The 27132-nt window shown below is 42.1% G+C and overlaps 1 protein-coding gene across 1 annotated transcript; it reads right to left on the reverse strand.

Moving 5' to 3' along the window:
• Positions 1-26895, reverse strand: LOC120528996 (tripartite motif-containing protein 16-like). The gene is made up of 6 exons (XM_039753059.1): positions 26288-26895; positions 15745-15840; positions 12781-13014; positions 8938-9091; positions 2756-2821; positions 1-1467 (listed from the first exon to the last, which is right to left on the reverse strand). The coding sequence occupies exons 1-6, from the start codon at positions 26864-26866 to the stop codon at positions 926-928; spliced, it is 1671 nt and encodes a 556-aa protein (XP_039608993.1). The 5' UTR covers positions 26867-26895; the 3' UTR covers positions 1-925.
• Between the last annotated feature and the right edge of the window lie 237 nt (positions 26896-27132).

Here is a 27132-nt window from a genome sequence, read left to right on the forward strand (position 1 = left end):
TATAAATTGCTGTGTAAAATTTAGAGTGGCTACAAGAGGCAGTAGTTTGGCGACTGACCAATCAGTGACCCCTTCTGTCCATTCCTTGTCTTTCATATCTGCTTTTCAATTTCAGGTTTGTGGACAAGGTGGGCCAACCCTGGATGGGGTGCCAGACCACTGCAAAGCCACACATGTGCACCCATGTCAAGTGTGTGCCAACTCACCAAGAATTCATTTTGTGAAGATGTTGGAGCTTTCAGGGTACCAAGAGTGACAAATCTGTGGACAAGGAGGAGGTGCAGTTTAAAGTTTAATGTGACATCAACCAAAACACCAAACTCTGTCAGTATGGCCGACATCTGACTGACCGGTGAGTCCTCGTCTTCAGACGTTCACAGTGAATTCATTCTGAAGTGAAGGACCCTTTGAGTGACCAATGGAGGGTCACAACATGTCCGGTGAGTGGACAACACTCCAGTCCCATCTGTCACTCTCTGCTCCTACATATAGTCACTATTCAAGAGCTCTCCATACTGAGTCTGTATAGCGCCTTTCAGTTGTGCTGATCCAGCAGGACCACACGCCTGTCCTACTTAACAGGTGACATTTAGTGACACTTGGGGGCCTCAGTAGATGTTGTGATGTCAGCCTGAAGGACATGTGGCTGTGAATCAACAGTGACCCCTGCTGGTCAGACTGGTATTTGTAGGTCTGAGGTGTCTCCGCCCCTCATTATGACATACACACCTGATTGGTTACTCAGACCCAATAATAATGGAGACCCTGACAGCCGCACTCGCCCCGCATTCTCATCCACAAATTAAATCAGAGAGTTGCAGCCCCCCCTTCCCACCCATCCTGTAAATTTAATTTCACCCCAAACTACAAACACAAAGAGGACGTGAACTCGTGGAGACAACAAGTGATCTGTGGAGGGTACTGGTCAGTGGTCACATGGTGTCAGATGGCTGATGGTTACACTGCAGTGAAGATCAAGACAAAATGCTGGATAGAGGGGCTCAGTGAAGGAGGTGTTGAACCTGTGCAGGAGGGTCATTGTGTGTGAGACGCTATAAAATGACAGAGAGCCAGCAGGCCAGTCCAGATACACACCTATTCTGGGGCTGTAGGGGGTGCGGATTTCAGTCTGATTGTTATTATGCCACACAGAGTACTGGGAATGAGACCACTGCAAACTCCAGGACTTGTCGTCATTTCCAAGGCGGCACTCCCTGCCCTGTCCTTTCCTGCTCAGTCCTTTATATGCGACTCCAATCCCCACATCACCTCCACTGCACTCCACCTCCCAGTAACAGCGAGTCCCAGTTAGAGCCTCTCTGCACAGAACTTGGCGCCAGCAGTCATATCTGTGAGAATGATCAGTATATTTGGGTTTTGTCCACTCCCATACCACCTTCTTGTTCTCTTCAGACAGATGGAGGCGTGTATTTGCTGTGTTGAAGTCCAGTGTGAGGGGACAGAAGTCTGAAAGGAGAGAAAAGAAAACGAGTGAGGAAATCTGGGAGTGTGTAACGGGACTGGCGGCGGAGCACAACACAGACAATTAACAAGAACCAATCAGGAGCTGCACTGAAAAGACTCAAATACTGTCTTTCACAAGTGGGGTCTTCTACCATGAAGCCCCCTTTCATTCAGTAAGTGATTGACGGTGCTATTTGAAGCTGTTGTACTTTGATGGTGGTGATCAGCCTGAGTCTGTCCTGATGTCTGCCTTGGTTTGTTCTTCACCTCTTAAACTGTCCTTCTAGTCAATAAGGGGTCAATTCTTTCATTTGAAGTGACATCCAGTGAGTTTGGCTGCAGTCCCATGGACCTTAAACTTCTTAATGTTAGCTGCTATGGCCACAGGGACATGAAGCTCTTTGGAGGTGGTCTTGTAGTCTTCACCTTGACCTGCTCAGCTGTGACCTTCGTCCTTTCCTCTTCTTCTCCTGTCCTCATTCAGTTTGAGGCACACAATGACACATCACAACTAAGTGAGGACTTGACTGAGTGACTGAAGACCCCTGAGATTCTCATTAGAGGATCGATTCTCATCCAGTGATGTCTTTTAACATATATGGTCTCCCAATACTTTCTTCTGTTATTTTCATTTAGTTTTATTCTTACAATATGTTAAGTTATGAATCAAAAACAAAGTGTCAGCTCTATGGAGAACAGAATGGCCAAGTACTTTAGTCAGCTTTAACTTATTTCACAGAAAAGCTGGGATTCTTTTATAAAACAGTCCTTTTGTCTTCATCTTTACACACATTGACTATATACAGTATATGGATATTAATGGGAGTGGACATTGTGTTTTTATGAGAAGCACACTGAGCTGCTTTCATTGTGTGACTTGTGCTGTGTAAATAAATAATTCTTATCAATATCGTAAAGGAATGAATGAAATAAAAAGAAATAGAAAGGAGAAAACAGAAAAGGAAAACAGCAGAAAGTGAAATAAAAAAAGAGACAAAAGAAAAAGAACAATGGAGGTAGGACTAGAGTGACAGGAGGACCTGGCGTAGTAGGCAGGATTTCATTTTTATTTCCCGTGAGTTCACTTGACACTTAAGAGACTCAAGTCCAACAGACTGCTTTGGTGCCTCCCTGTCCTGAATCTCAATATCCCATAATGCACGAGTCACAGGACCCCCATCATTTTCAGCTCATCAGTCCCACCACACTCACATAATGCTTTCATATCATAAGCCTGGCCTGAGATATTAAAAGTGAAATAATGATAAACACCATGAATTGACAGACTCACATAGTAAAAACTCCTCTCCACTCTGAGGTTCAAGAGGCTGTAGGGTGAAGATTGGAGCTTCACGACCTGAAAATACAAAGAAAAGAGAAGAATGGAGGATGTTAAGATGGACTTTTATAATGTTACATTCTTAGACACTTATTACAAATGCAGTGCAGTTAAATAAAACAACAAAACATGCAGATCAAGTCTGCACGCAGAGCCCACCGATGTGTGGATGATGAAGTGAGTTTTATTTAATAATATTTTGATGTGCCACAGACAAATGTGAGGGTCTCGATTGTGGACTTGACCTCTGCTTTAGATACCAACATCTCAGAGCTCCATGATAAGAAACTGACTGAGTTCAGACTGCCCAGTCCAGTCCACCATTGGATCTCAGACTTTCTCCCAGGTAGTAAACAGTGCCAGTGCAGTTCGGCGCACACACGTCTGACCTGTTAACCCTCGTCACCTCACTTTCTGTTATCCTCTCCTGTGTTGTCAGATGGCCACAGCTCAGCAGTTCTGGCCATGGACAGACATTGTTAGGTTCCATTTATGTTCATCAGTGCAGAACTGCTTTATCTTACTGTGTATTTAAACAAATCTGTACAGCACTTTATAAACCTCCACAGATTTTGTACAAAGTCAGGATAAGTCAGGTCAGGTCGGGTCAGGTCAGGTTGGGGGGCATGCACTGGTACAACGCGTTGCCACACCCACCACACGACAAAACAGCTGGAGATCCAGGCTTGTAACCCCCTCAGGATGACGTGCAGTCCAGTCCCCCCCTTCAGAAGTGACCCTCTATCTACCATAGTCAGGTGTTATATGGGCGACCCCTTGTCCTGGTCTGGCCAATCGGGTTCTCAATAATGAGGGTCACCCTCAGGAAATCGCGCCGTCATAACTGACGTTTCCTTGCAATGCAGGTCATGTGCCTTATTCAAAGTCAAACCAGCAGTGCCAAAGGATTCTACAGAGACACAGTATACTTTGTACTAACAAGCGATACATTTGGCACATCATTTAAGACGTCTACTCTGTGCAGGGCAGAAGTCATTTTTTCCTCCAATGTCCACTGTCCTCTGAGTATTTCACTTTTTCTTGACCATATCATTATTCCAGTGGGTCACAAGTTCACTAACACTTTTTAAATATTTGGTTGTGTTCTTTTTAAATTGTTTAACTTGAGCCAATTGTTTTGTGTCGCCTTCCACAAGCTTCTTACAATAAGTTGCTGTAGTTTCGTCCCATTCCAGACAGGACTGGTGTCACTGGTACAGGTTCGTAGGCCTCTTTGATCACATATGTTTTTTCAGTTCAACCAGATTGAGGTCAGCGCTTTGTGATGGACACTCCCATACTGTGACCTTGTTGCCCTTAAGCCATTTTGCCACAACTTTGGAGGTCTGTGTCCATTTGAAGAGCGCTTTGCAACTGAGCTTCACCCTCCTTGCTGAGCTCTTGAGTTGTTGCTGCAATGTCTCTCCATCATTGTCTTTCCTCATGATGCCATCTATTTTGTGAAGTGCGCCAGCCCATCCTGCAGCCCCCACAACATGACACTCCCACCCCCATGTGTGACAGTTGTGATGGTGTTCTTTGGCTTACCAGACTCACCATTTGTCCTCCAAACATCACAATGGTCATTATGGCCAAACAGTTGGATTTTGGATTCATCAGACCAGAGGACATTTCTCCAGAAGGTCAGATCTTTGTCCCCCAGTGTCACTGCAAACTGTAGTCTGGCTTTTTGATGGCAGCTTTGCAGCAGTGGCTTCTTCCTGGCTGAGCAGCCTTTCAGGTGATGTCGATGTCGGACTCGTTTTACTGAGGATATCGAGACTCGTCTACCTGTGTCCTCCAGTATCTTCACAAGGTCCTCTGCTGTTATTCTGGGATGGATTTGCAGTTTTAAGTCCGTTATTCTGTAGGAGACACCATGCGTCTCCTTCCTGAGCAGTGTGATGGCTGTGTGGTCCCACCGTGTTTAAACTTCTGTATTTTTGTTTGTACGGATGAATGTGGAACTTTCAGGGTTTTGGAAATTGTGGCCCATGCTGAACAGCACCAAAACTGAAGCTCTTTTAATTGGCACCCCCCCCCCAATCAACTTCATTTCTCTGTAAATTGTATTTCTTTTTCTGACCGTACCATTACCCTCTCCCCTTTTGTTACAAATCTGGGTGTCAAGTTAGACTCCCATCTGTCATTTGATACACATGTCCATCACCTTTATAAAATTGCATTCCTTCATCTCCGAAACATAGCCAAACTCCGTCCCTACCTCTCCCTCTCTGACGCTGAAAAGCTGGTTCATGCATTTGTTTTATCCAGACTGGACTATTGTAATGCCCTCCTCATCAAGATCCCCAGCAAGAGCCTTCAAAAGCTCCAACAAACTCAAAATTGTGCTGCAAGAAAACTGATGAGGGTGCAGAAATACGAACATATTTCACCAATCCTTCGGTCACTTCATTGGCTCCCTGTCCACCTCCGTTATATCGAATTCAAACTCTGTTTGTTTGCTCACCAGTGTATCCATGGAAATGCTCCACAATATCTGAAGGAACTCCTTAAACTACAAACCACTGCAAGAAGCCTCCATTTTGCAAATACCTACCGCCTTCGCCCCCCTGTGACCAAATTTCATACAATGGGTGACCCAGCCTTTGTAGCCGCTACTCCATGGCTCTGGAATGCCCTACCAGAGAGCTTAAGAACACAGCAGGCTGTCGGCTGCTTTAAAATTCATCTAAAGACTTTTCTATTTAGGAAAACGTATTAACAAGAATGCTATAATTATTGTTATTTTATCTCTGTTTTTATCTTGCTTTGCTTTTGTTTAAACTTTTTATGTAGCATTTTGAGATTTACTGCTAATGTTAAGCGCCCTATAAATAAGGTCCACCATTTTGTTTCTAAACTCTTAGTTGATTTCTTTTGATTTTCCATCATGTCAAGTAAAGCGGCAGTGAGTTTGATGGTCGGCCTTAACATCCATCCACATGTTGGCTCCAATGAGTCTGATTGGCTCTCAGAAGTTCATTGTCTAATTGTCTAAAAGCTTGACATCATTTTCTGGAATTTTCCAAGTTGTTTATATGCACAGATAATAAAGTGTCTGTAAACTTGTGATCCACTGGAATTGTGATCTGGTCAATAAAAAGTGAAATACTCAGAGGTCTGTGAACATTGGTAGAAAAAATGACTTCTACCCTGCACAGAGTAGACGTCTTAAATGTTCATAGTTTATTAGTATAAAATCGGTGATGTGATTATAAAGTGAGTTTTAAAGAATTCACCTGAAGTGGATGGAAACTATTAACTTCAACTGTATCTGTGTGTATAAACATTATTACATTTATAATTAAAGTAAAGTCTGTTATTGTGTTTTCCCTGTGGACTTGTTATGTACACTCAGTGGAGTGTTCAGGTGGTCCTTAAGTGGCCAGAGTTCTAATGCTGTCCTCTAATTTGTTTAACTTTACCACGGCTGACAACGGCTTACTGTGAACATTTAAAGAGGAGCCCATCTGAGTGAATGTAAAGGACAGAGAAGACAGCAGAAGCTCCTTCAGACTTCATGATATCACAAAGCACTGAAGTTGATCCCAATTCAATTTTATTTCCTTTATGTCTTCATTTGTACGCTGAGCTGGCCCTGCCAGTTTAACACAACTTTCTGCTCCTTATTTTATGTTGGTCATTACGCAGAGCACATGAAGAGAATCACAATGTCAAATGAAGAAGAAGCTTTTAAGGGAGTAAATAGAAAAAGCATCCTCTATATATACTGCTCAAAAGAATTAAAGGAACACTTTTTAATGAGAGTATAGCATAAAGTCAATGAAACTTATGGGATATTAATCTGGTCAGTTAAGTAGCAGAGGGGGTTGTTAATCAGTTTCAGCTGCTGTGGTGTTAATGAAATTAACAACAGATGCACTAGAGGGGCAACAATGAGATGACCCCCAAAACAGGAATGAAGGGTTTAACAGGTGGAGGCCACTGACATTTTTCCCTCCTCATCTTTTCTGACTGTTTCTTCACTAGTTTTGCATTTGGCTACAGTCAGTGTCACTACTGGTAGCATGAGGTGATACCTGGACCCTACAGAGGTTGCACAGGTAGTCCAACTTCTCCAGGATGGCACATCAATACTTGTCCTTGCCAGAAGGTTTGCCGTGTCTCCCTGCACAGTCTCAAGGGCATGGAGGAGATTCTAGGAGACAAGCAGTTACTCTAGGAGAGCTGGAGAGGGCCATAGAAGGTCCATAACCCATCAACAGGACCAGTATCTGCTCCTTTGGGCAAGGAGGAACAGGATGAGCACTGCCAGAGCCCTACAAAATGACCTCCAGCAGGCCACTGGTGTGAATGTGTCTGACCAAACAACCAGAAAGACTTCATGGGGGTGACCCAAGGGCCCCATGTCCTCTAATGGGCCCTGAGCTCACTGCCCAGCAGCATGCATCTCGATTGGCATTCGCCATAGAATACCAGAATTGGCAGATGCACCACTGCTGCCCTGTGCTTTTTACAGATGAGAGCAGGTTCACCCTGAGCACGTGACAGAAGTGAAAGGGTCTGGAGAAGCCATGGAGAACATTATGCTGCCTGTAACATCATTCAGCATGAGCAGTTTGGTGGTGGGTTAATGATTGTCTGGGGAGGCATATCCATGGAGGGTCACACAGACCGCTACAGGCTTGACAAAGGCACCTTGGCTGCCATTAGGTATCAGGATGAAATCCTTGGACCCATTGTCAGACCCTATGCTGGTACAGTGGCTCCTGGTGCACGACAATTCCTGGCCTCATGTGGTGAGAGTATGCAGGCAGTTCCTGGAGGATGAAGGAATTGATACCATTGACTGGCCACCACACTTTCCTGACCTAAATCCAATAGAACACCTCTGGGACATTATGTTTTGGTAAATCCAATGTCACCAGGTTGCACCTCAGACTGTCCAGGAGCTCAGTGATGCCCTGGTCCAGATCTGGGAGGAGATCCCCCACAACACCATCTGTCATCTCATTAGAAGCATCCACCGATGTTGTCAGGCATGTATACAAGAATACAGGGGCCATACAAAGTGCTGCGTACAATTTGGAGTTGCTGCAATTCAATTTTGGCAAAATCGACTAGCCTGCCACATCATTTTTTCACTCTGATTTTTGGGACGTCTTTGAATTCAGGGCTTTGTAGGTTGATCATTTTCATTTCCATCAAACAATGTGGCATCCTTTCGTTCCTAACACATTACCCAGTCTATATCAGTATAGATATCCAGGAGGATTTCTTTTTCCCATTGAGATCTGATGTGTTTTCAAAGTGTTCCTTTAATTTTTTTGAGCAGTTTATATAAAGTAATAAACGGTCCAATGTGCGACATCTGTGCCAGGGCATAATGTCATTGAGTGTCCAACAGATGGCAGCAATGTCCGGAAGAGATATATTGTGGACAGTAGGGTGCACTCCTTCAAACCAAAACACCCAACACAAACAGGCACGGACACAGATTAAAAGGCAAAGAGTCTTTTACTGTGGGAAAACTCTTCTTTTATAAGGGTTTCCCACCACCACAGCCACAAGTACACTGCGATCAATACTCTCTGTCCCTTTCTCTCACTGCTTCCTTCCTCCTAACTCTGGCCCCCTGATGTTGAGGCAGGCCGTCCCTTTTATTTTAGCTGCTCCAGAAGCGGTCTGTCAGCACTTCCATGTGAGGCAGAAACCCCATGACGTAGGGATTCCCCAATCTTGCACCTCCCCCTGGTGGCCCCCATGGGACCCAACAGGGCTGTCCACTAAAACGATAATACCCAGCATGCCCTGCATGCACTCATGTGGGAATCTGAGCCTGGGCTCACTGCCATCTAGTGTCCTGGGGGAGATAAAGCCCTGTACAATCTGTTACCCCCGTCCTTCCATCCTAAGGGTGTCCTGGCTGGGTAAAGATGCTGGCCGTCCTTCACAATATCAAGAACTCTGAATTAAAGCAGCTGCTTAGTATTAGAGTGTGATATCACTCAGGCTGTCATTGTAAACAGCACTTCATAAAATTCCTAATAGAAAAAATGGATAAATCTTAATGAACAGGCCTTCTTCATGCATCTAACTGTCCTTGTTATTGTTACTCTAGTCCACCGAATGGACTTTAACAATGAACACAACATGATCAGACGCTGTACCTGATGGAGTCCATGTCAGGATGTCCCACTGGCCGATCTTCTCCAGACGCTTTTTCAGACCTGACAGCTCCTTTAGCAGGTCCTCAGAAGAGAAATCGGCTGTGACTGTCAAGTTAAGCGAGTCATCAGGAAGGACACAGCGAGGTGACAAAGTCTGCATCAGGAGAGAGGAGGGGATGAGGAGAAATAAAAAGTTACATTAATAAGAAGGACCTCCTCTCAAGTGAGAATCAGCATGGTGAGCAGAGAGTTTGGGTTTAGATAGATTACTTCATTCATTTATTGGTTATTTATAGGAGAATATTTCATTATAATGGACCATAAGATGTCAGGTGCCTTGACTTTCAAAAAGATTTCACACAGAAGTCCATAAGAGGTCAGTCATCAGACTGTAGATAAGTGGACTAAGAGGGGGCAACAGACAGGGAGGGGGAGAACTGACTTAACAGACAAAACAAGGCATTGGGCTCTTTAATGTACTGAGACGAAGTGAATTAGATAGATAGATAGATAGATAGATAGATAGATAGATAGATAGATAGATAGATAGATAGATAGATAGATAGATAGATAGATAGATAGATAGATAGTGTAGAAGTAGGGGCACTCTCGCTTTGAAAACTCAGGTACCATGCCAAAACACCAGGTAAAAAGTCCAATAATTATTATTTATTATAATAATAAAGTGCACAAAGCACCACCACTCCACTATTCTCAATAAACAATACAAATTCAATAAATCACACTCCCCCACTCCCAGACGCATTGCCCTCCTACCACCCAGCTCACTCGTCGTCTGGGAGTTCCCATGGTCCTTTTATACCTCCTGACCCGGAAGTGAATCCACCATACAGTCCATGAGATTCCCTATCACTTCCGGGTCAGCTACAAAGTCTTTTTTCTTCACCCCGGAAGCACGTCATTCCTACTGATCACGTGTCCAGGACATACTTCCAGGTTATAGGGCACATAGCACTCCCCAAGCCTCCCAATAGTGGCTCCTGGTGGCCCCCTTGGTATCCAGCAGGGCTGTTTATAAAAACTACAAGGTCCATGAGGCTCTGCTGGAATTCGGGGAACCTCTATGCCACTGGGATGGCTTCATCTGGCGGCTTGGAGGTGTGGTCCGGAATATATGACTGGCCATCCTTCACAATAGATAGATAGATAGATAGATAGATAGATAGATAGATAGATAGATAGATAGATAATATATTTGTATATTTATAAATGTGGCCATTAAATTAAATCCAAAGACTTACACACACTATTCAGTATAATTTTACATTAGAAGGTCCACAACTAGAAAGTGTGTGACTTGTCAGACAGACTTGGGAGGCTTTTGTCATCACAGTTCTGTAATCTGCCCTGTAGAGCACCCTTGTGAGACCACATCAGGAATATTGTGTGTTAGAGAAATGACAAAACAGAAGAAAAGAAAGTCAAGATGAAGAGAGAGACCAGACTGGACTGTGGGGTTTGAGCTGTGAGGAAATGCTGAAGGATTTGAATGTCATCAATTAAGGGACAGAGACTTGAGGAGGTGACATGACAGGAGTGTTTAAAGATATGAAGTAGTTGTGTCTTCTTTAGTCAGGTGGTGTCATTTAAAATGAAACTTATTAAGAACACATTTCATACAAATCTGCTTCCACAAACAAACAACTGCAGATTTACCTGCCTATCAGGTAACAATAATAATAATAATAATAATAATAATAATAATAATAATAATAATAATAATAATTTATTAATTGGCACCTTTCAAGGCACACAAGGACACCTTACAGAATACATTAATAACAACAGCCACAATATAAAATTAATAAAATATTACAATACAATAAAGCCAGAATGAATACAGTAATAAAATTAAATTTAACTTTATCAACTATAATTCATATTAAACAGAATATGCCATTTTAAAAAGATGTGTATTAAGGCGAGATTTAAAGATAAGAAGAGAGTCGATATCACAAATATCTTGTGCAGAGAGTTCCAGAGCTGAGGGGCCACTTGGCTGACACCTTTAAAGCTCATGGTAGTCAGGTGAGCAGGAGGTGTAATAAGATAAATAAAGGAAGAAGATCTAAGGATATGGGAAGGAATGGAGATATGAAGAAGATCAGAAAAATAAGGAGCAGCCAGATTATAAGTCTTTTAAGTCTTATAAGTAATTATCAGAATCTTAAAATCAATGTGATATTTAGCAGGGAGCCAGTGAAGCTGGTGAAGGACTGGAGTGATGTGTTCAATGGAAGGTGTTCTGGTAATAATACGAGCTGCAGCATTCTGAACCAACTGAAGTTGTAAAGGAGTTTGTGAGGAAGACCAGAGAGGACAGACTTACAATAATCAATACGAGATGTGACCAGAGCATGAACAAGAATAGCAGTGCTGGTAGCTGAAAGAGATGGACATAAACAGCTGATATTACATAGATGGAAATATGCCGAATGAGTTGTAATATTAATATGCGCCTCAAATTTTATGGTGCTATAAAGAATGACACCTAAGCTCTTAACCAGGGAGGAAGAAAAGATTAGAGAATGATCAATAGACAATGAAATATTATCACATTTATCCAAAACAGATTTAGTTCCTAACAGAAGAACCTCTGTTTAATCACTATGTAATTTTAGAAAATTAGCAGACAGCCATGATTTAACTTCCTGAAGACAGTCAGAGAAGGAAGAAAGTGGAAGAATGGAATCAGGGTTAGGGTTAGATGGTAGACAGATAGAGCTAAGGGTTCTCAGCATAACAGTGAAAGTGAATATCATATTTCCTAAAGATATGACCAAGGGACAGAAGATAAATAATAAATAGAAGGGGGCCCAAGACAGATCCCTGGGGAACGGGGAACACCACTAACAACTGGGCAAACTTGGGATCTGAAATTGTTTAGTTGTACAAACTGTGCATGATCTGAGAGATAAGATTTGAACCACATATGTGGAGTGCCAGTAATGCCAAACGATTTTCATCTCTCAAGGAGAATATCATGAGATTTTGTATCGAAGGCAGGGCTCAGATCAAGGAGCACAAGTGTGGTCAATAGCCCCGAGTCAGCTGCCATCAGCAGGTCATTGGTGATTTTAACCAGGGCTGTCTCTGTACTGTGAAATGGACGAAAGCCACACTGAAATTGTTCAAACAAATGATTGTCATTAAGGTGAGAGTGAACCTGCATGGCAACAGTTTTTTAAAGTGTTTTTAAAGGAAAAGTAAATTTCATATTGTATCATAATTATTTAGATTGAAGAGATCCACACCAGATTTCTTGAGAATTGGAGTTATCACAGTCATTTAAGAGATAAAGGAACAAGACCAGAGATAAGAGAAGAATGTGTGATGTTAGTTATTAGAGAGGAAAGAGAAATCAGTAGAAACTGGAGCCAGCTGACAGGTAGAGCGCTTGGAATTTCTAATAATATCAGATATTTCAACCAAATTGGGAGTTTAAAAATAGTAAGAAAAGAAGAAGAAGGGGATCATAAAATGTTCCAAGTGCAGAGTTTACAAGAGAAGTCAACTGCTGGTGGAGATTTCCAATCTTCATATTAAAAAAGGGCATAAAAGAGTTACATTGATCAGTGCAGTAAAATTGAGGTGGGAGTTTATCAGGTGGCCATAGGATGTTGTGTGAAGGCCACAGACAAAGGCAGGAACTTTGAGAGTTTTGCATAAATTAGGGAAATATTAGGCAAATGTGACATTGGGCTGAATGGCCTGTTCTTGCCATTTTTAATAACTCCTCAGATCCTTTGAATTTGACTTTAAAGTTTCACAGGTCCCACACACCCCAGTCTGATCAGACTCCCTGTGAAGTGTCACTCTCACCTGCAGGAAGTGGAGATGGTCCTTGGTCTCTGAAAGCTCCTTCAGCTCAGCCTCTCGTCTCTTCAGCTCCTCAATCTCCTTCTCCAGTTGCTCCATGACTCTTTCAGCTTTCTCCATTTCTCTCTTTTCTTGTTCTCTGATTCTTTCTGTCAGTTTCTTGTGGGCTTCCTCAATGCACCGTATCAGAGCAGTGAAGCTCTTCTCATGTTCCTCCATCACTCTTTCCACAGAGATCTGGATGAATAGGAGAAAAATATAAAATTGAGTCACCAAATTTAAAAAAAAACCAAAAACAGTCCTAAAACACTTTTTTTGGTTTTCTGATGTAGTGATGGATAATTTGAATTAGGGCCGTAGCAGACCACTGGTACTCTGGGTAGCAGCATCTTCTAGAGGCACCTGAAAGAATGTATGGAATGTGCAGTCTTAATAAGGGGTTCTGTGTGAAGTGTGAGAGTCATTGTCAGGACAGCTCTATTGTCCAGTGAGAACTCTGGTAGTGTTACAGAGGTGTGTGTTTAAAAGAGCCTCTCCTGGTCATCCTGGGATTGAGAGTTGAGAAGTAAGGAGAAGAAGAATTGGTATTGTGGAGAAAAGCTGATCTGTTGTAATTGAATTACATTAATTGTGTCTTTGCTTATTACCCTTCACCCAACTGTATTTAATTGTAACCCTCAGAGTTGTGAGTCTTTATATTTTAGGTTGCTGCATCTCTATTTCCTTTATTTAACTTTTCATGATTACTAATAACTGCCACTGTGACTTATATTTGTATGGCTCACCCGAGTGTCATTGGGGTGAGGTTTATTGTGCAGGTGGGTCACAGATATCATATATAATATATACTAGCCAACCCGCAGCGTACCATGCGCCACATAATCAGGCCGGTTTTTTAATGATTTTTAAGCACAGGGAGAAAATTAACATTTGAAAAATCGGTAATGTAATAAATTGGCAAGAAAAGCAACATTGTAACAATGCACGAAATGAACCAACACACAATCGTCCGTGACTGAAAACTGGCGGACCGCAATTGCGCCTTCTCTTGCCAATCGGAGGGATGGGGGTGCACGGCGAGGAGTGTGGAATCGGAGGAGAGGAGAAGGACGTCCATTCAGCTCTCTCCGTCATGCTAGTCTGCTGAATTCTCGTTCAGTATGTACTGCCCGCTCATGTGCCCACCTCCAACTCGTCACTTGAGTCGTTGCCTGCTTTTCTATATATAATCCACCAAGACATCCGACCACGGTAGTAGCAAGGTGGGAGGGGGGTGTGTACAAAGGGTAGGGATGCAACCAGTGGGAGTGTATGAGTCGCACTTAGGGGGAATTCCACGGATTGCAGCCCGAATGGGGCTCAACGGCTTACCCACGCCTCTCTGTACCGGGTAGACACACGCTCAATCTAATGCATAATTATTTATTGAATGCTAAACTCTTCTGGAAAGACACAGTTGTCTAAAACGGGTTGGTGTGAGAATACAACAGTAAGTGAATGAAAAGGTGGAACTCTGAGGAGAGCAAAATACAACACAGTAGTGAACCCGCGGCATAACAAATGCTGCATAATTATTTATTGATGGTTGAACACTTCTGGAAAGACACAGTTGTCTAAAAAGAGAGGGTTTGAGGATACAACAGAAAGTGAATGAAAAGATGGAACTCTGGAGAGAGCAACATATAATTGTCTGTGAGTGAAGAAGACGCATATTTGTCGCGGATGCGAATTGCTGTATGTAGCGTGTAAAACAGTTTGCTATGGTGCATGTGGTCGTACGTCGTAACCGAAGACTCGGTTTTTAAAGACTGCTTACTTCATTGTGGTCTAACCTCAGTTGTAAATGATTGTTTTAATATTCCCATGGGATACCCCTCGCAAACCGTTTTACACGCTGCATATGGTGACTCACCTCCACAAGAAACATGCCTCTATGAACAGTCAAAGTGGCTCGGAGGTACATGAGGCCTCTACGACAGACGAATATAAATGATGCTGTTCTTTCTGTGTCGTCGTGCCCGAGTTGGTGGACGTGGCTCTGCAAGTTGTCATCGTATCCAATGGTCTTGGAGTTGCTGGGCGTGGCCCCTCCCTGCATGCGCCATAGGTGTCTTTCTTGCCGGCGGCTTAGTGAATCCACGCCCTTTCCGGCGTGCTTTCCATGGGTGTCTTGCTTTAGTGAATTATATATATATATAATCAGATATAAGTGTAGTGTATAAGGTGTACACTGTCCAGGATCACCAACCCCAAAGCTGGAGGTGTTCAGCTGTTTTCAGGAACTTGCAGAGCTGCACAGTGACTCTGATATCTCTGAGACAGTAGGCAGGGATGAGGAGCTCTGAAAGTAGTCATAGTCAGAGATTCAGTTATTATGGGAATTGAGATGAAGTTTTGCTCCAGATACAGAGAGTCTCACATGCTGTGTTGCCTTCTGGGTACACTGATAGAAAACATTTGTGGATAGCAGGATAGGCTCCTGGCCAGAGCAGTGAGGGATCCAAATGTCATTATCAAACTTGTCTAGTTCTCATTGTACAATTGAAATATGGAGATCAGACTGCCAAGTCTGCACGGCAAAGAGTTGGGTGCAAAGCTAAGAAGCAGAACTGACAAAGTGGTCATCTCAGGATTTCCACCTGTGCCCCCACACACCGGTACACATGGGGTTAAATAGATTAGAAGGCTTAATGCACATCTGAACATCAGCACAAATCTTCTTTATGAGTTATTGTTAGGTGGAGTCAAGTCATCTTTAAGTGGTGAAATGAGAAACCGGAGGATGCCAAGATGTCTAATGAATAAAACACAAAATGCTGTCACCATTAAAATGCCACGAAGGACACAAGAAACCATCTTCTCTACTTCTCCATCTCCCTCTCCTCACACATAATTACCAGAAACTCTGACACCTCTTTAGTTTTTTTTTCTTACTTTCACATGAAGTGTTTTCTTAAGTTCACTCACCTTCATCTCCTCCACTGTCCTCCTTGTCTCTTTCATTTTCTTCTCTTTCTTCTCAAGTCTTCTCCTGATTTCACTCATTGTCGCCCCCAGCTGTTTCTGTTTGGAAACACAAAAGGACACATGGCGGTCTCATCAGAATTCACTTCCACTTTTGGTGTCATTCTGAGTGCATACATTTGTACAACATATTTGTTTTACATTCCATGACACAACTTACTGTTTCTGTCACATTTGAGTTCATAATGTCACAAATATTTGATAAAATAAGTATAATAATACAAAAGATTTGAAAGAAAGGTTTAGTTTAACAGTTCAATTCAAGATGGACTTTGGGCTTGAAGAGTGCATCAAATAAAGAAGACAGTCTGAAGACACACTGGTGTATGAGTCAGTCCTTGATGTTTAGATGACATTGAATTGATGACCAGGATATCAGACGTTCACAAACACAGGACTATGCAGGATGAAGAAGACGCAGAGCCAGGAGAACTTGGACACATAATGGCTGCAAGTGTAGGATCTACAAGGTCATTGTGGAGTTCAGACTTGTGAGAACTTTGTCAAATGTTTGGCCATTTTAGGGATCAAGTGACATAACCGAAGCTGAGAAGTAACGAGTGAGTCTGAGGAGTTCAGCAAAAAGTTAAATCTGAAGAGAAGTTTAATAAGCTCAGATAAATCTGACAATAAAGCGAATGAGTAACTCATGACAATATTTAAAGAAAACATTATAACTGAAGTGTGCAACAGCAAGGAGCAGATGAGGTGAAGGTAAGAAATTTTAACCAATGGAGAGAGTGGCAAGAGATGAAGAAGAGAGTGCAGGTAGGGTGGACTGAGTGAAGAAGAGTCTCAAGAGTGATTTGTGACAGAAGAGTATCTGCAAGAGTGAAAGGGAAGGTCTACAAGATGGTGGTGAGACCAGCTATGCTGTATGGTTTGGAGACGGTGGCACTGACCAGAAGACAGGAGGCAGAGCTGGAAGTGGCAGAGTTGGGGATGCTACAATTGTCACCTGGGGCCTCATGTATAAACGGTGCGTACGCACAGAAACGTTGCGTAAGAACTTTTCCACGTTCAAATCGCGATGTATAAAACCTACACTTGGCGTAAAGCCACGCACTTTTCCACGGTACCTCATGCCTTGTCGTGACGCAAGTTTTCCGCCGGTTTTGCAGACTGGCGCACCCAGCGTCAAAGCAGTGCTACTGTTCCTGTGTGGTTACACCTTATTTTCCTGACGCGGCTTTATAAATACATCCAAACCAACCGCATATTGTTTATTAGTGTAATGCATCTGATTGTAATTAACTTGTAACAATATAATGGTACAGGGAACAGCCATAGTATTCCAAATACCATAACTGCTTTAGCGTTGTTACTCTCACTTCTTCTTCTTCTTCTTTCAGCTCCTCTTGTTAGGAGTTGCCACAGCGGATCGTCTTTTTCAATATTTCTCTCACTGCACCACTCAAAGTATTTCTATCACTGTATCTGAGTGTGAATCACAGCAGCAGCTGATCGGAAAGGGAATTATCGGTATACAGCTTCAAGGACACGCTGTCTCAGCCACTGCAAAACGTTTTAAAGCCTTTCCTGTACGGACCTCGCGGTTCAGAAACAGAAACGATATCATTTATAAGGTGAAATTCAGCAAAATATGTTTATTAAACTAGCAGAATACCCGCGGTTCGCAGCGGAGAAGTAGTGTGTTAAAGAAGGTACGAAAAAGAAAAGGAAATTTTTTAAAAATAACGTAACATGATTGTTAATGTGATTGTTTTGTCATTGATATGAGTGTTGTTCTCATATCTATCTATATATATATATATATATATATATATCTATCTACAGTATCTATATATATATATATATATATGTTGTTCTCATATCTATCTATATATATATATCTCTATCAATCTATATATATATATATACTCTCGCTTTTGCAGTGGAGAAGTAGTGTGTTAAAGAAGGAAAGAGAAAGAAAAGGAAACATTTTGAAAATAACGTAACATGATTGTCAATGTAATTGTTTTGTCACTGTTATGAGTGTCGCTGTGATATATATATATAGCAAAATACCAGCCGCAGCATGTCATGTGTTTAAGAAGTTATGAAAAAGAAAAGGAAACATTTTAAAAATAATGTAACATGATTGTCAATGTAATTGTTTTGTGTATTTGGCGGCAGCGTCACGAAGTTGTTTTCGGTAGCTGCATCAGAAAATGTACCAAGACGTCTGACACGCCTCCTTTTTACTGTTTTCTCAAAGCTTGGATTGCTGCTGTCATATATATATACACACACACACACACATATACATATATATATATATACATATACACATATATATACACATACATATCTTCATATCTACATATCTATATATACATATCTACATATACACATATATATATATACATATATCTACATATATATATATATACATACATACACACAAATTATATATATATATATGTGTGTGTGTATGTATGTATGTGTGTATAGCTTTGGTCACTGAGTGCAAGGGAAAAATAATAAAATATAGTCTATAAGTTATTAAACAGTAAAACATTAACGTTTTAAGAAGTACAGGTACATTGAGCACTACTGGAGTGGTTTCGGCTAAACTACATTTTAAAGACTGTGTAACAGAACAGGTAAGTAACTAACAGCAGCTAAAATGTATATGGATCATCTCTCGGTAGTAGATCCCTTTTGAAAGGCGCTACATGATGGCTGTGGTATAGAAATTACATTTTCTATGTGAACGTTCAAATTTGTGCCTCTGGTAATGTACCTTACCGGCATTTAAAGAAAATTAGTTTTGTGTCCTCTGCACTGTTAAGAGAGAAAGGCTTTGGTTTGGGATAAAAGGTGTAAAGAAAGGAAAGTTGCCTTTTTCTTTTATATAGTATAGAGAGATGTGTTCGCTGACGCTATGATCGCCTTTTGGGGACAGTCGCGTGGGTCTTGTGTAGACTGGTGAGCCGCCCCTGCCATTAATCAGCTGTGATGACACTGTCAGTCCTCCACTCGTGTGCAGGTCTTCATAATCCGAGGTGATGACCTCATAATCGTATACGTGCAAAAGAAAGTGTGAATCGCCTTAATATTATTTTGCCGTGGTGTAGAAAAGGGGTCCCGTGTTTGCACTTGTCTGGGCTATAGCGCAGGGGAGGATGAAAAAATTAAAAGTGCTCACTTTGACTTAAGGCAGAAGCGCAGTCAGCGCCTCAAAGGCCGGCACAGCTATGCACGCGCTGGCTGCTCGACTTTTGCTGGGCAGGAGACCCCAGTTTTGCAGACACGCTCATGATATCAAAAGTCTCAGCTTTTGGAGGTCATTCATATATTATATATATAGCAAAATACCCGCCGCAGCGGAGAAGTAGTGTGTTAAAGAAGTAATGAAAAGAAAAGGAAACATTTTAATAATAACGTAACATGATTGACATTGTCATGAGTGTTGCTGTCATATATATGCCTGCCTAAATAAGTCACCCTCGCTTTGCTCTTACTTTATTTACCGCTCATTTAATCATGGCTATTGGCGGAAAAATTATAAAATGGAAGGAGGATGGCTTTACCAAAACAATTATTGATGGCTTAATCGATTATTCATAAAGCTTGAATTGGTGATGTTTTTCTGTGTTAACCTCATATTTTTCAGACTTCTTCTCAAACTAAGGTGGTGCGAGGGTAAAATGAATCGGGATGCGCTTGATCAATGTAATCGTGTACCAGGAAATCATGCATTGACAAAAGCTCCCTTTGCTTGTAATGCAAAGTGTGATTAAATGCATTATTTTTAACGCTTATGGAGCACATGCATCAAGCTTCTCAGCTGTGCTTGTGCTAAGAAAAGGAAAGATTTTAAAAATAACGTAACACGATTGTCAATGTGACCTTTTGTAAGTAGTGCCTGGAGGATTCAGTGTGGAGAAACTCGAGAGATAGCGTGTGTATTAACTTGTGGATTTTTCTGTGAGTATTTGGTGGCAGTCTGACGGTTGCTTCGAAGACGGCATTAGCGCTGAGCTCAGCTCAGACCAAATTAGATGAATGGGAGGGAGATGATGACGTGACTCCCCACCGCCTTTAACTGTCAATCCCCACAAACACAGCCTCTCGGAATTTGCATAAGCACACCCCTTCACCTACAATTTTAACTTAGTTACAAAGTGATCAAAACTCTCGCTTATATCCTGCGTCCTCTCATTAAACTTGTATCCCGCATTACCTGTGGGCATGTGAAACGCCAGCGGTAGCCTGTCTATGAACTTAATTTAAAGTTTAGGTTTACACCTTGCTTTCTTTCCGAGGCAGCAGCACTCATGAATATGGTAGTATATGTCACTCGCTCACTTCTTATTGTTTCGCTGCCTTCTCAATTATATAATGCATGTTTTCTTAAGCGCTTTTTGGAGGTCTTCCTGGTTTTCTACGCACTGCATTGACAATCAGTTCACGTGATTACGTGGGAGGCGTGATGATGTCACACGAAACTCCGCCCCCCCACGTCATTCCAGCTCAACTCCATTACAGTTAATGGAGAAAAATACCTTCCAGTTATGACCATTAGGCGTAGAATTTCGAAATGAAACCTGCCCAACTTTTGTAAGTAAGCTGTAAGGAATGAGCCTGCCAAATTTCAGCCTTCTACCTACACGGGAAGTTGGAGAATTAGTGATGAGTCAGTGAGTGAGTCAGTGAGTGAATGAGTGAGTGAGTGAGGGCTTTGCCTTTTATTAGTATAGATTATACAGATAAAACTTTAACTTCATTTAAATAATCTATATTCTTCACTGGGAGTGTCATTAAGGATAGAATAATTAAACATGTACTACGAAGATATTTCAATGTTCTTTAAACTTTTTGAAGAATCGGCGCTAAGCTCACAGATGGCTTAACGTCTATTACAGAGCTGATTGTGTGGCGATCGGTTACTTGGGGAAAGAAAAGCACTGACTGCAGTGACGGCTACGCCAATATATATTGAATATAAAACAGAAAGAGAAAATAACAACACAGCTAAAAACACAGCGACAAATTTCGGTTAAAGTTAAATGCTTGTGTCATGAGCACGAGGCGGCTATGCAGTGTCTGCAACGGACGTGGCCATCCACCGTGATAAGCTACCTTACTGACGGGTGGGCGAAGGAGCCCCCGATTCTTCCTCTGCCCAGTGGCACCACTAGCCTAGAGCCACCCCTGAGTACTGCTGCAATAAATTATTTAATCGAAGTGAAACACATGTTTAATAACGTGCTTTAACTCCTATCATCATGAAAATGACATCACGTATACATCTCAGTATTTTAGTTATTCAGAGAGCTGTAATATCACGAATGTAATGGACTCTGTGTCCAGTTAGAGGAAGAGAGCCAGTTTAAGAAGCAAGTAGTGATTCACACACATAGAGCACATACGAGTAGAAGATCAAATACAAAACAAAGCATTTAACGTGCTACTTTAATTACGATGTGATTTGAGAAACTGGTTAATTAAACGATTTTAAGATGAAGTTTATAATGTTCTACTTTAATGACAAAATAAACTACGTGATTAAAGTGGAAATGTCGAGATTGAAGTTGACATTTCGTGCTTTTTCCCCACCGTGTGCCTTTTTTCTCTGTACCCTAATAAGCTTTCTTATGACACTCAGACGGTGGTCTACAACTCGGCTTTTCACGGCGACTTTGATATGTGACTTCTTTTTTATTTCCGGCACTGTGCGATTTTGTGAATGTGAGCTTTCAAGTTTCTCCAACACGCTATGTCACTCGATCAACTTCCTTTTGTTGATTATACCACGGTTTATTTGAACAAATAGTTTGTTTTTCATTTGCCTCCACTTGGTATTCGCTGAAATTCTTATATTTTCCCCCGTGCTTTTCCCATTGTCTTTTCACAGAAGGCTGTGCTTAAGGGCAATTTATATTGATTTGCATATTCAAATAGGCGTACTTCTGGGAGGATTTGGAGCGTTACAAAATGCGCGTGCACGAGCGTTAGTTTTCACGCTGATCAGGATTTATGTAGCGGAAGAACGTGGAAGTTGGAATACGCACAGATTCCTGCATCTGGATTTTTCTGTGCGTAAGCAAATTTCGGTTTTTGTGCTTACGCCATGTTATAGTGCGAGTTCTACGCACGGCGTTATACATGAGGCCCCAGGAGTAATGAGGGTATCCAGGATTAGGAACGAGTATATTAGGAGGACAACAGAGGAATGACAGAGTGATGACCAAGTGAGAGAGGTGAGATTGAGATGGTTTGAGTAGAGGAGAGATGAGGAGCACATCAGCGAAAGAATGATGAGGATGGAGCTACCAGGGAAGAGGAATTGAGGAAGGCCAAAGAGGAGATTTATGGATGTGATGAGGGAGGACATGAAGGCAGTCAGTATGTCAGAAAATGATGTGAAAGACAGGGAGAGATGGAGACAAATCATCCACTGTGGAGACCCCTAAATGGGAGAAGCTGAAAGACAAAGAAGATATAACTGATACTGGTGGGTGCAGAACCGTGCTGTTTCAGTTCATGATCTCTCCTCAGAGAAACTGGACAACATTTACAATTTAATTCTACAAATAAGAAGGCAAATGAAAGTAAACAAACTCAGATTTCAATAATGATGAGAAAACAAAGTGCAACATAAAGTGTAACATGGTGGGATACTTAATGGCTCGTTTGGCATGTGGCTTGGCTATTTTAAAGACAGGTGCAGATCCAGTTGTCATTGTCAATGTCACAGTAAGTGACAAAAGTAAGAGCAGGTTGCCAATTGTGTAAGAAAAGAGTGAAAATGGAGGAGCAGAGGAGACAAGGAGGTCTTATCAGAAGTGCTGTTTGTGACACAAGACACTCCTGTGAGGACTGGAGAGATCAGAGAGTTTAACATGAGACTCAGATTTGGTTAATAATGGATGGGCACAGGGCTAAGGGGCATCAGGGTGATTTTTACATCAGAAGGCAGCTGCAGCCCCCGGCACAGGTAACATTGGAACACAGGGCACTGATGTTTTGGGGGTCAGTCATTCACAAGGAGTTTAAGAAGTCCAGGGTTACACACTCATGAAGAGAAACAGGCAGATATAGTAATAAGAATAAGGGATAAGCTGGGGTGTATATTAACATGAAAGTCAACAAAGTAAAAAAATATATGCTAATATATATATATATATATATATATATATATATATATATATATATATATATATATATATATGCTTTAAAGAGAAATACATAATATTATTAATAATAATAATAATAATAATAATAATAATAATAATATATCACCTCAAAAAATCAATACAGTGATTAATGATGCTAATATAAAGAAGAACTCATATAAAGAAAAATACATAAATATAATATGCACAAAAATTACATAAAATCAGAATTGTACATTTATCTATGAAATTGCAAACTAACATCAATGCAGTGATGAATGAGCCAATCAACTAAGAGACATCGCAAATTATGTAATGCAGTAAGCGTCTTGGTGTTTATTCAGTCAGACAAGAAGCTGAAATAAGACTACAGAAGACAAGAACAAGTCTTAACATAATAATAAAAGTCGTCATACTTTGGGTTGAAGGACACTGATGAAGATGTGACAGATGGCAACCTGCACGTATCGGGTGAGTCACATTGTGCAGATGGGTCCACTCACTTTACGGCTTTATCGTTTTTATTTAATCAACTGACTTCAAACATCAAATGCTTCAAAAATGGCAATGCGTTACAAGAGCAAAAAAACTTTTTCTTCCAGGCAATGAGTCCCTAATTTTCTAAGTAAATGAAATAGAATAAAGAATAAAATAAGAGGTGACGAGAACTAAACACCTGTTCATAAGAGGCAAACATCACAACCAAAATACCAATGTGTGACGTGGAAACTGGAAGAATGAAATAAGAACAAAAAAAAAATATGAGACAGCAAACCAAATACCAGAGAATAACGTAATGAATGGTGATGAATGAACAGTGATGGGGGGCTCACCTTGTAATTTGAACGGCCACTAAAGCAGCACAGGAGGTACACCTGACAACAGAATCAAACTCCTGACATATTGGGCGCTGACCAGGCTGCCACGTTTTTCTGATGCGCTCATTCTCTGTGTATACTGAGTGGTTGGTGTTTTCTGTTGACTCCAAGAATTACTTTTACTTGTGAAGAGCTTTTGAACATACAGGCCTTTGTTCCATCGGATTTTTCTCCTCTGTTTGTTTGTGATGAGGGAGATTTACGGCAGAAGTTGTCCCGGTCTGCCTACAGGATTGCCACCCATCAATCCCACTTCACCAGGTGGTACTGCGGTATGCAGGCTGGAACTCAGGTGTGCTGGAGATGCAGAGGCTTTCGTGTTTCACTTTTGACAATATGCCTTTCAGATGTTCGACAACAGTGTTCAACTGTCAGGATATCAGTTATTCAGAGTGGACCACAGCAGTGGACTTTGTGAAAAATCTCAAAGTGGCGCCGTGTGCCTGTTTATGAGCAACGGCTGATGCAGGGATGTGTCTGAAATTCTTTCTTTTTCCTCTGCTGATATTGAAGCTCTTGTCATTCATTGCAACCCATTCTATCTAACCTGGGAATTTCATTCTGTTATACTGGTTGGTATTTACATTCCTCCTGAAGAGAATACTCAATTGGTAGAACAGTTGCTAGCTGATAACATTCATCATTTGGAAAATCAATTCACCTGTTCTTTCATTTTCAATATGGGGGATTTTAACTTCAGTAACATGAAGACGATCTGCCTAGATACCACCAAACTGATCAACTGCCCAACATGTGAGGGCAGAACATTGGATCACTTTTACACCAACATTAAAGGGTCATTTTACCATTTCTCCTGTGTACCTCTTGTCCACACTGACCACACCATGATTTGTCTCAGTGTGGCGGACGGTTGGGGCCCTTACCCTTATGAAAGGCCCGAGGGAAAGAGTTCTTCCAGGAGAGTTTCACCCCCTGTCCAACAGAGGGCAGCCTCTTATGTTTCCAGCAGGTTCAGGGGGCACATGGACATTTGAGGGGCCCTATTTGCAGCACTTCCACCACACCCAGAAGAGCTGCCAGAAGAAGCTTGTTGGGCACCTGGAGTCCTTCTGGGTGGCCTATAAAAAGGGGCCAGTGGCCAGCATCCAACGGCCAGAGTCGGGAGGAAGAGGACAAAGCCTGTGTGGAGGACTGAAGGGGTGGCAAAGGGACTGTGGTGGTGCTTTGCTGTACTGTGTTGTGCTGTAGGGAGCAGAGAAAAGTGCTGCCCACTGTAGATAAAAGTGTGTGTTGTGTGCCGAACCCATGTCCTTTCTGTCTGCGTCAGGGTACGCGCCCGGGGATCACACCAGCTATAAACAGTAACTGGATGCATCAAAGACCACCAGGACTGTTAGTAGTAAATGGACTCCTGAGGCTGTTTGAAGGCTGATGAACTGTTTAGGCTTCACAGATTGGAAAGCCATGGATGGCTGGTGTAGCAGCAGAGATGAATAAGCTGATAAGTGTAACATCTTATATCTCCTGCTCTGAAGATGTGTGTCTCCCTAAGAAGTCCATTGTGAGATACACCGACAACAAGCTGCAGTTCACCAAGGAGCTGACGGTTCTCAGAGCTGCTAATGCCCAGATACACAGGTCTGGAAAGAGGGATGAATATAAATCTGCAAAGTGGCAGTTTAATAAAGTTCTGAGAGCTACAAAAGCAACTTCTAAAGATCAGCTGGAGAGCTTTAGCAGTAATAGGCAGGCAGTGTGAAGTTCTCTGGAAAACACTTACAAATCCCAGGCAGAAGAGCTCATAGGCCTCATCCTCCTCCATTTTAGCTAATCATCTGAATGAGTTTTATTGTTGGGTTGACAAGGACATGCACCCCTGCTTGGACTCTGACCCTATGCCTTCTGTGTCAACAGCCCCCCCCTCTCCCTCTCACAACCATTTCAGTGTCACCGCCTCAGACCCCCTTCACTGAAGTCTGATTCACCTTTTCGACTTCCCTCCCACCAGTCATTCCTCTCCAACCCACCCTGGAGGTACAAAAACCTCTTTAGGAAACGGAATATCGGGAAAGCAGCAGACCCTGAGGAGTCCCACCTGGTACCCTTAGACCAGTAAGCACCTGTCTTTACTGACATATTTAATATTCTCTGACGCTGGGCAAAGGTCTGGACTGCTTTAAGGAAGCCATTATCTTCAAGTTCACAAGAAGGATAAAATCTCTGAACTTAAAGAGGCCTGAGGTACTCGAGACACAAGTGATCAGAACACAAAGAACCTCCGCTCAGTTTAATGAGAGCACTCAGCTCACTCGACTGTCCATGGATCACACTCTGTATCTCATCCTGGACTGTTTCATGTCTTCCACCCAGTCTCACCAGGATAGGCTCCATCTTCCTGCTGCCCTATACAAGCAAACTGAGACTCCTCAACATGAAGGAACAGATTTCTCTGCAAAACTACATTTACATATCACTTAACTCTTTTATGTATTAAGCTTCCATTAAACACTAAGCTCCACTCACCTCTTTATCTTCACGTTCCATCTCCAGCTCGACCTTTTCGTGACCATCATGTTCAGTCATTCCACACATTATGCAGATACACGTCTCATCAGTTTTACAAAACATCTCCAGACTTTTCTGATGTTTCTCACAGAGTTTCTCCTTCAGATTTCTATCAGGATCAACCAGCTTGTGTCCCTTCCAGGCTGCTATTTGAAAGTGAGGCTGCAGGTGAGTCTGACAGTAGGAGGCTGGACAGGTTAGACAGGACTTCACCGCTCTGAACTTCTTCCCAGTACAGAAGTCACACTCCACATCTCCAGGGCCGGCATAACTCTGAGACGGATGAGGGCTGAGTCTTGGTCTCTTAAATTTCTTGATCACTTCATTCAGCTGAGTGTTTCTCTTCAGTTCAGGCCTTGTGGTGAAGGTGTGTCTGCACTGAGGACAGCTGCTCTCTTTGGTCTGATCCCAGTAGTTTGTTAAGCACTTCAGACAGAAATTATGACCACAATGCAGTGACACGGGGTCAGTCAGGGTGTCCAGACACACTGAGCAGGTAAACTCGTCTTGTAATCCACACAGCTGGGCTTCAGCCATCGTCAGTCTGAGGAGAGGCAGGCAGAGAGAATCAGGCAAACAAACAAGGAAGTGACTTGTGAAGAAACGAAAGTGAAAGTTTGTGGTCAGTGAGGAGGAGGAGGAGGAGGAGATTTAAAGAGAAAGCTGAGAGCTCACAGAGAGAACATCTGAGGAGACACTGAGGGTGAACTGTTAATGTGAGACAGGAGCTCAGAGAGTGAAGACCACAAAGTGACAGAATAGATGACCTGTCACAGGGGGTCTGCTAAAGTTTAACTCATTTC

Source organism: Polypterus senegalus, chromosome 4, assembly GCF_016835505.1.
Source record: "Polypterus senegalus isolate Bchr_013 chromosome 4, ASM1683550v1, whole genome shotgun sequence".
In the NCBI taxonomy this organism is placed as follows: domain Eukaryota; kingdom Metazoa; phylum Chordata; class Cladistia; order Polypteriformes; family Polypteridae; genus Polypterus; species Polypterus senegalus.

Excerpts from the sequence above, each read along its gene's own strand:
- LOC120528996 (XM_039753059.1), bottom strand. The coding sequence starts at position 26,866 with ATGGCTGAAGCCCAGCTGTGTGGATTACAAGACGAGTTTACCTGCTCA. Across the intron at positions 15,841-26,287 it reads TGGAACGTGAAGATAAAGAG|AAACAGCTGGGGGCGACAAT; the intron begins GTGAGTGGAGCT and ends GTTTCCAAACAG. Across the intron at positions 1,468-2,755 it reads TGGAGAGGAGTTTTTACTAT|ACTTCTGTCCCCTCACACTG; the intron begins GTGAGTCTGTCA and ends CTCTCCTTTCAG.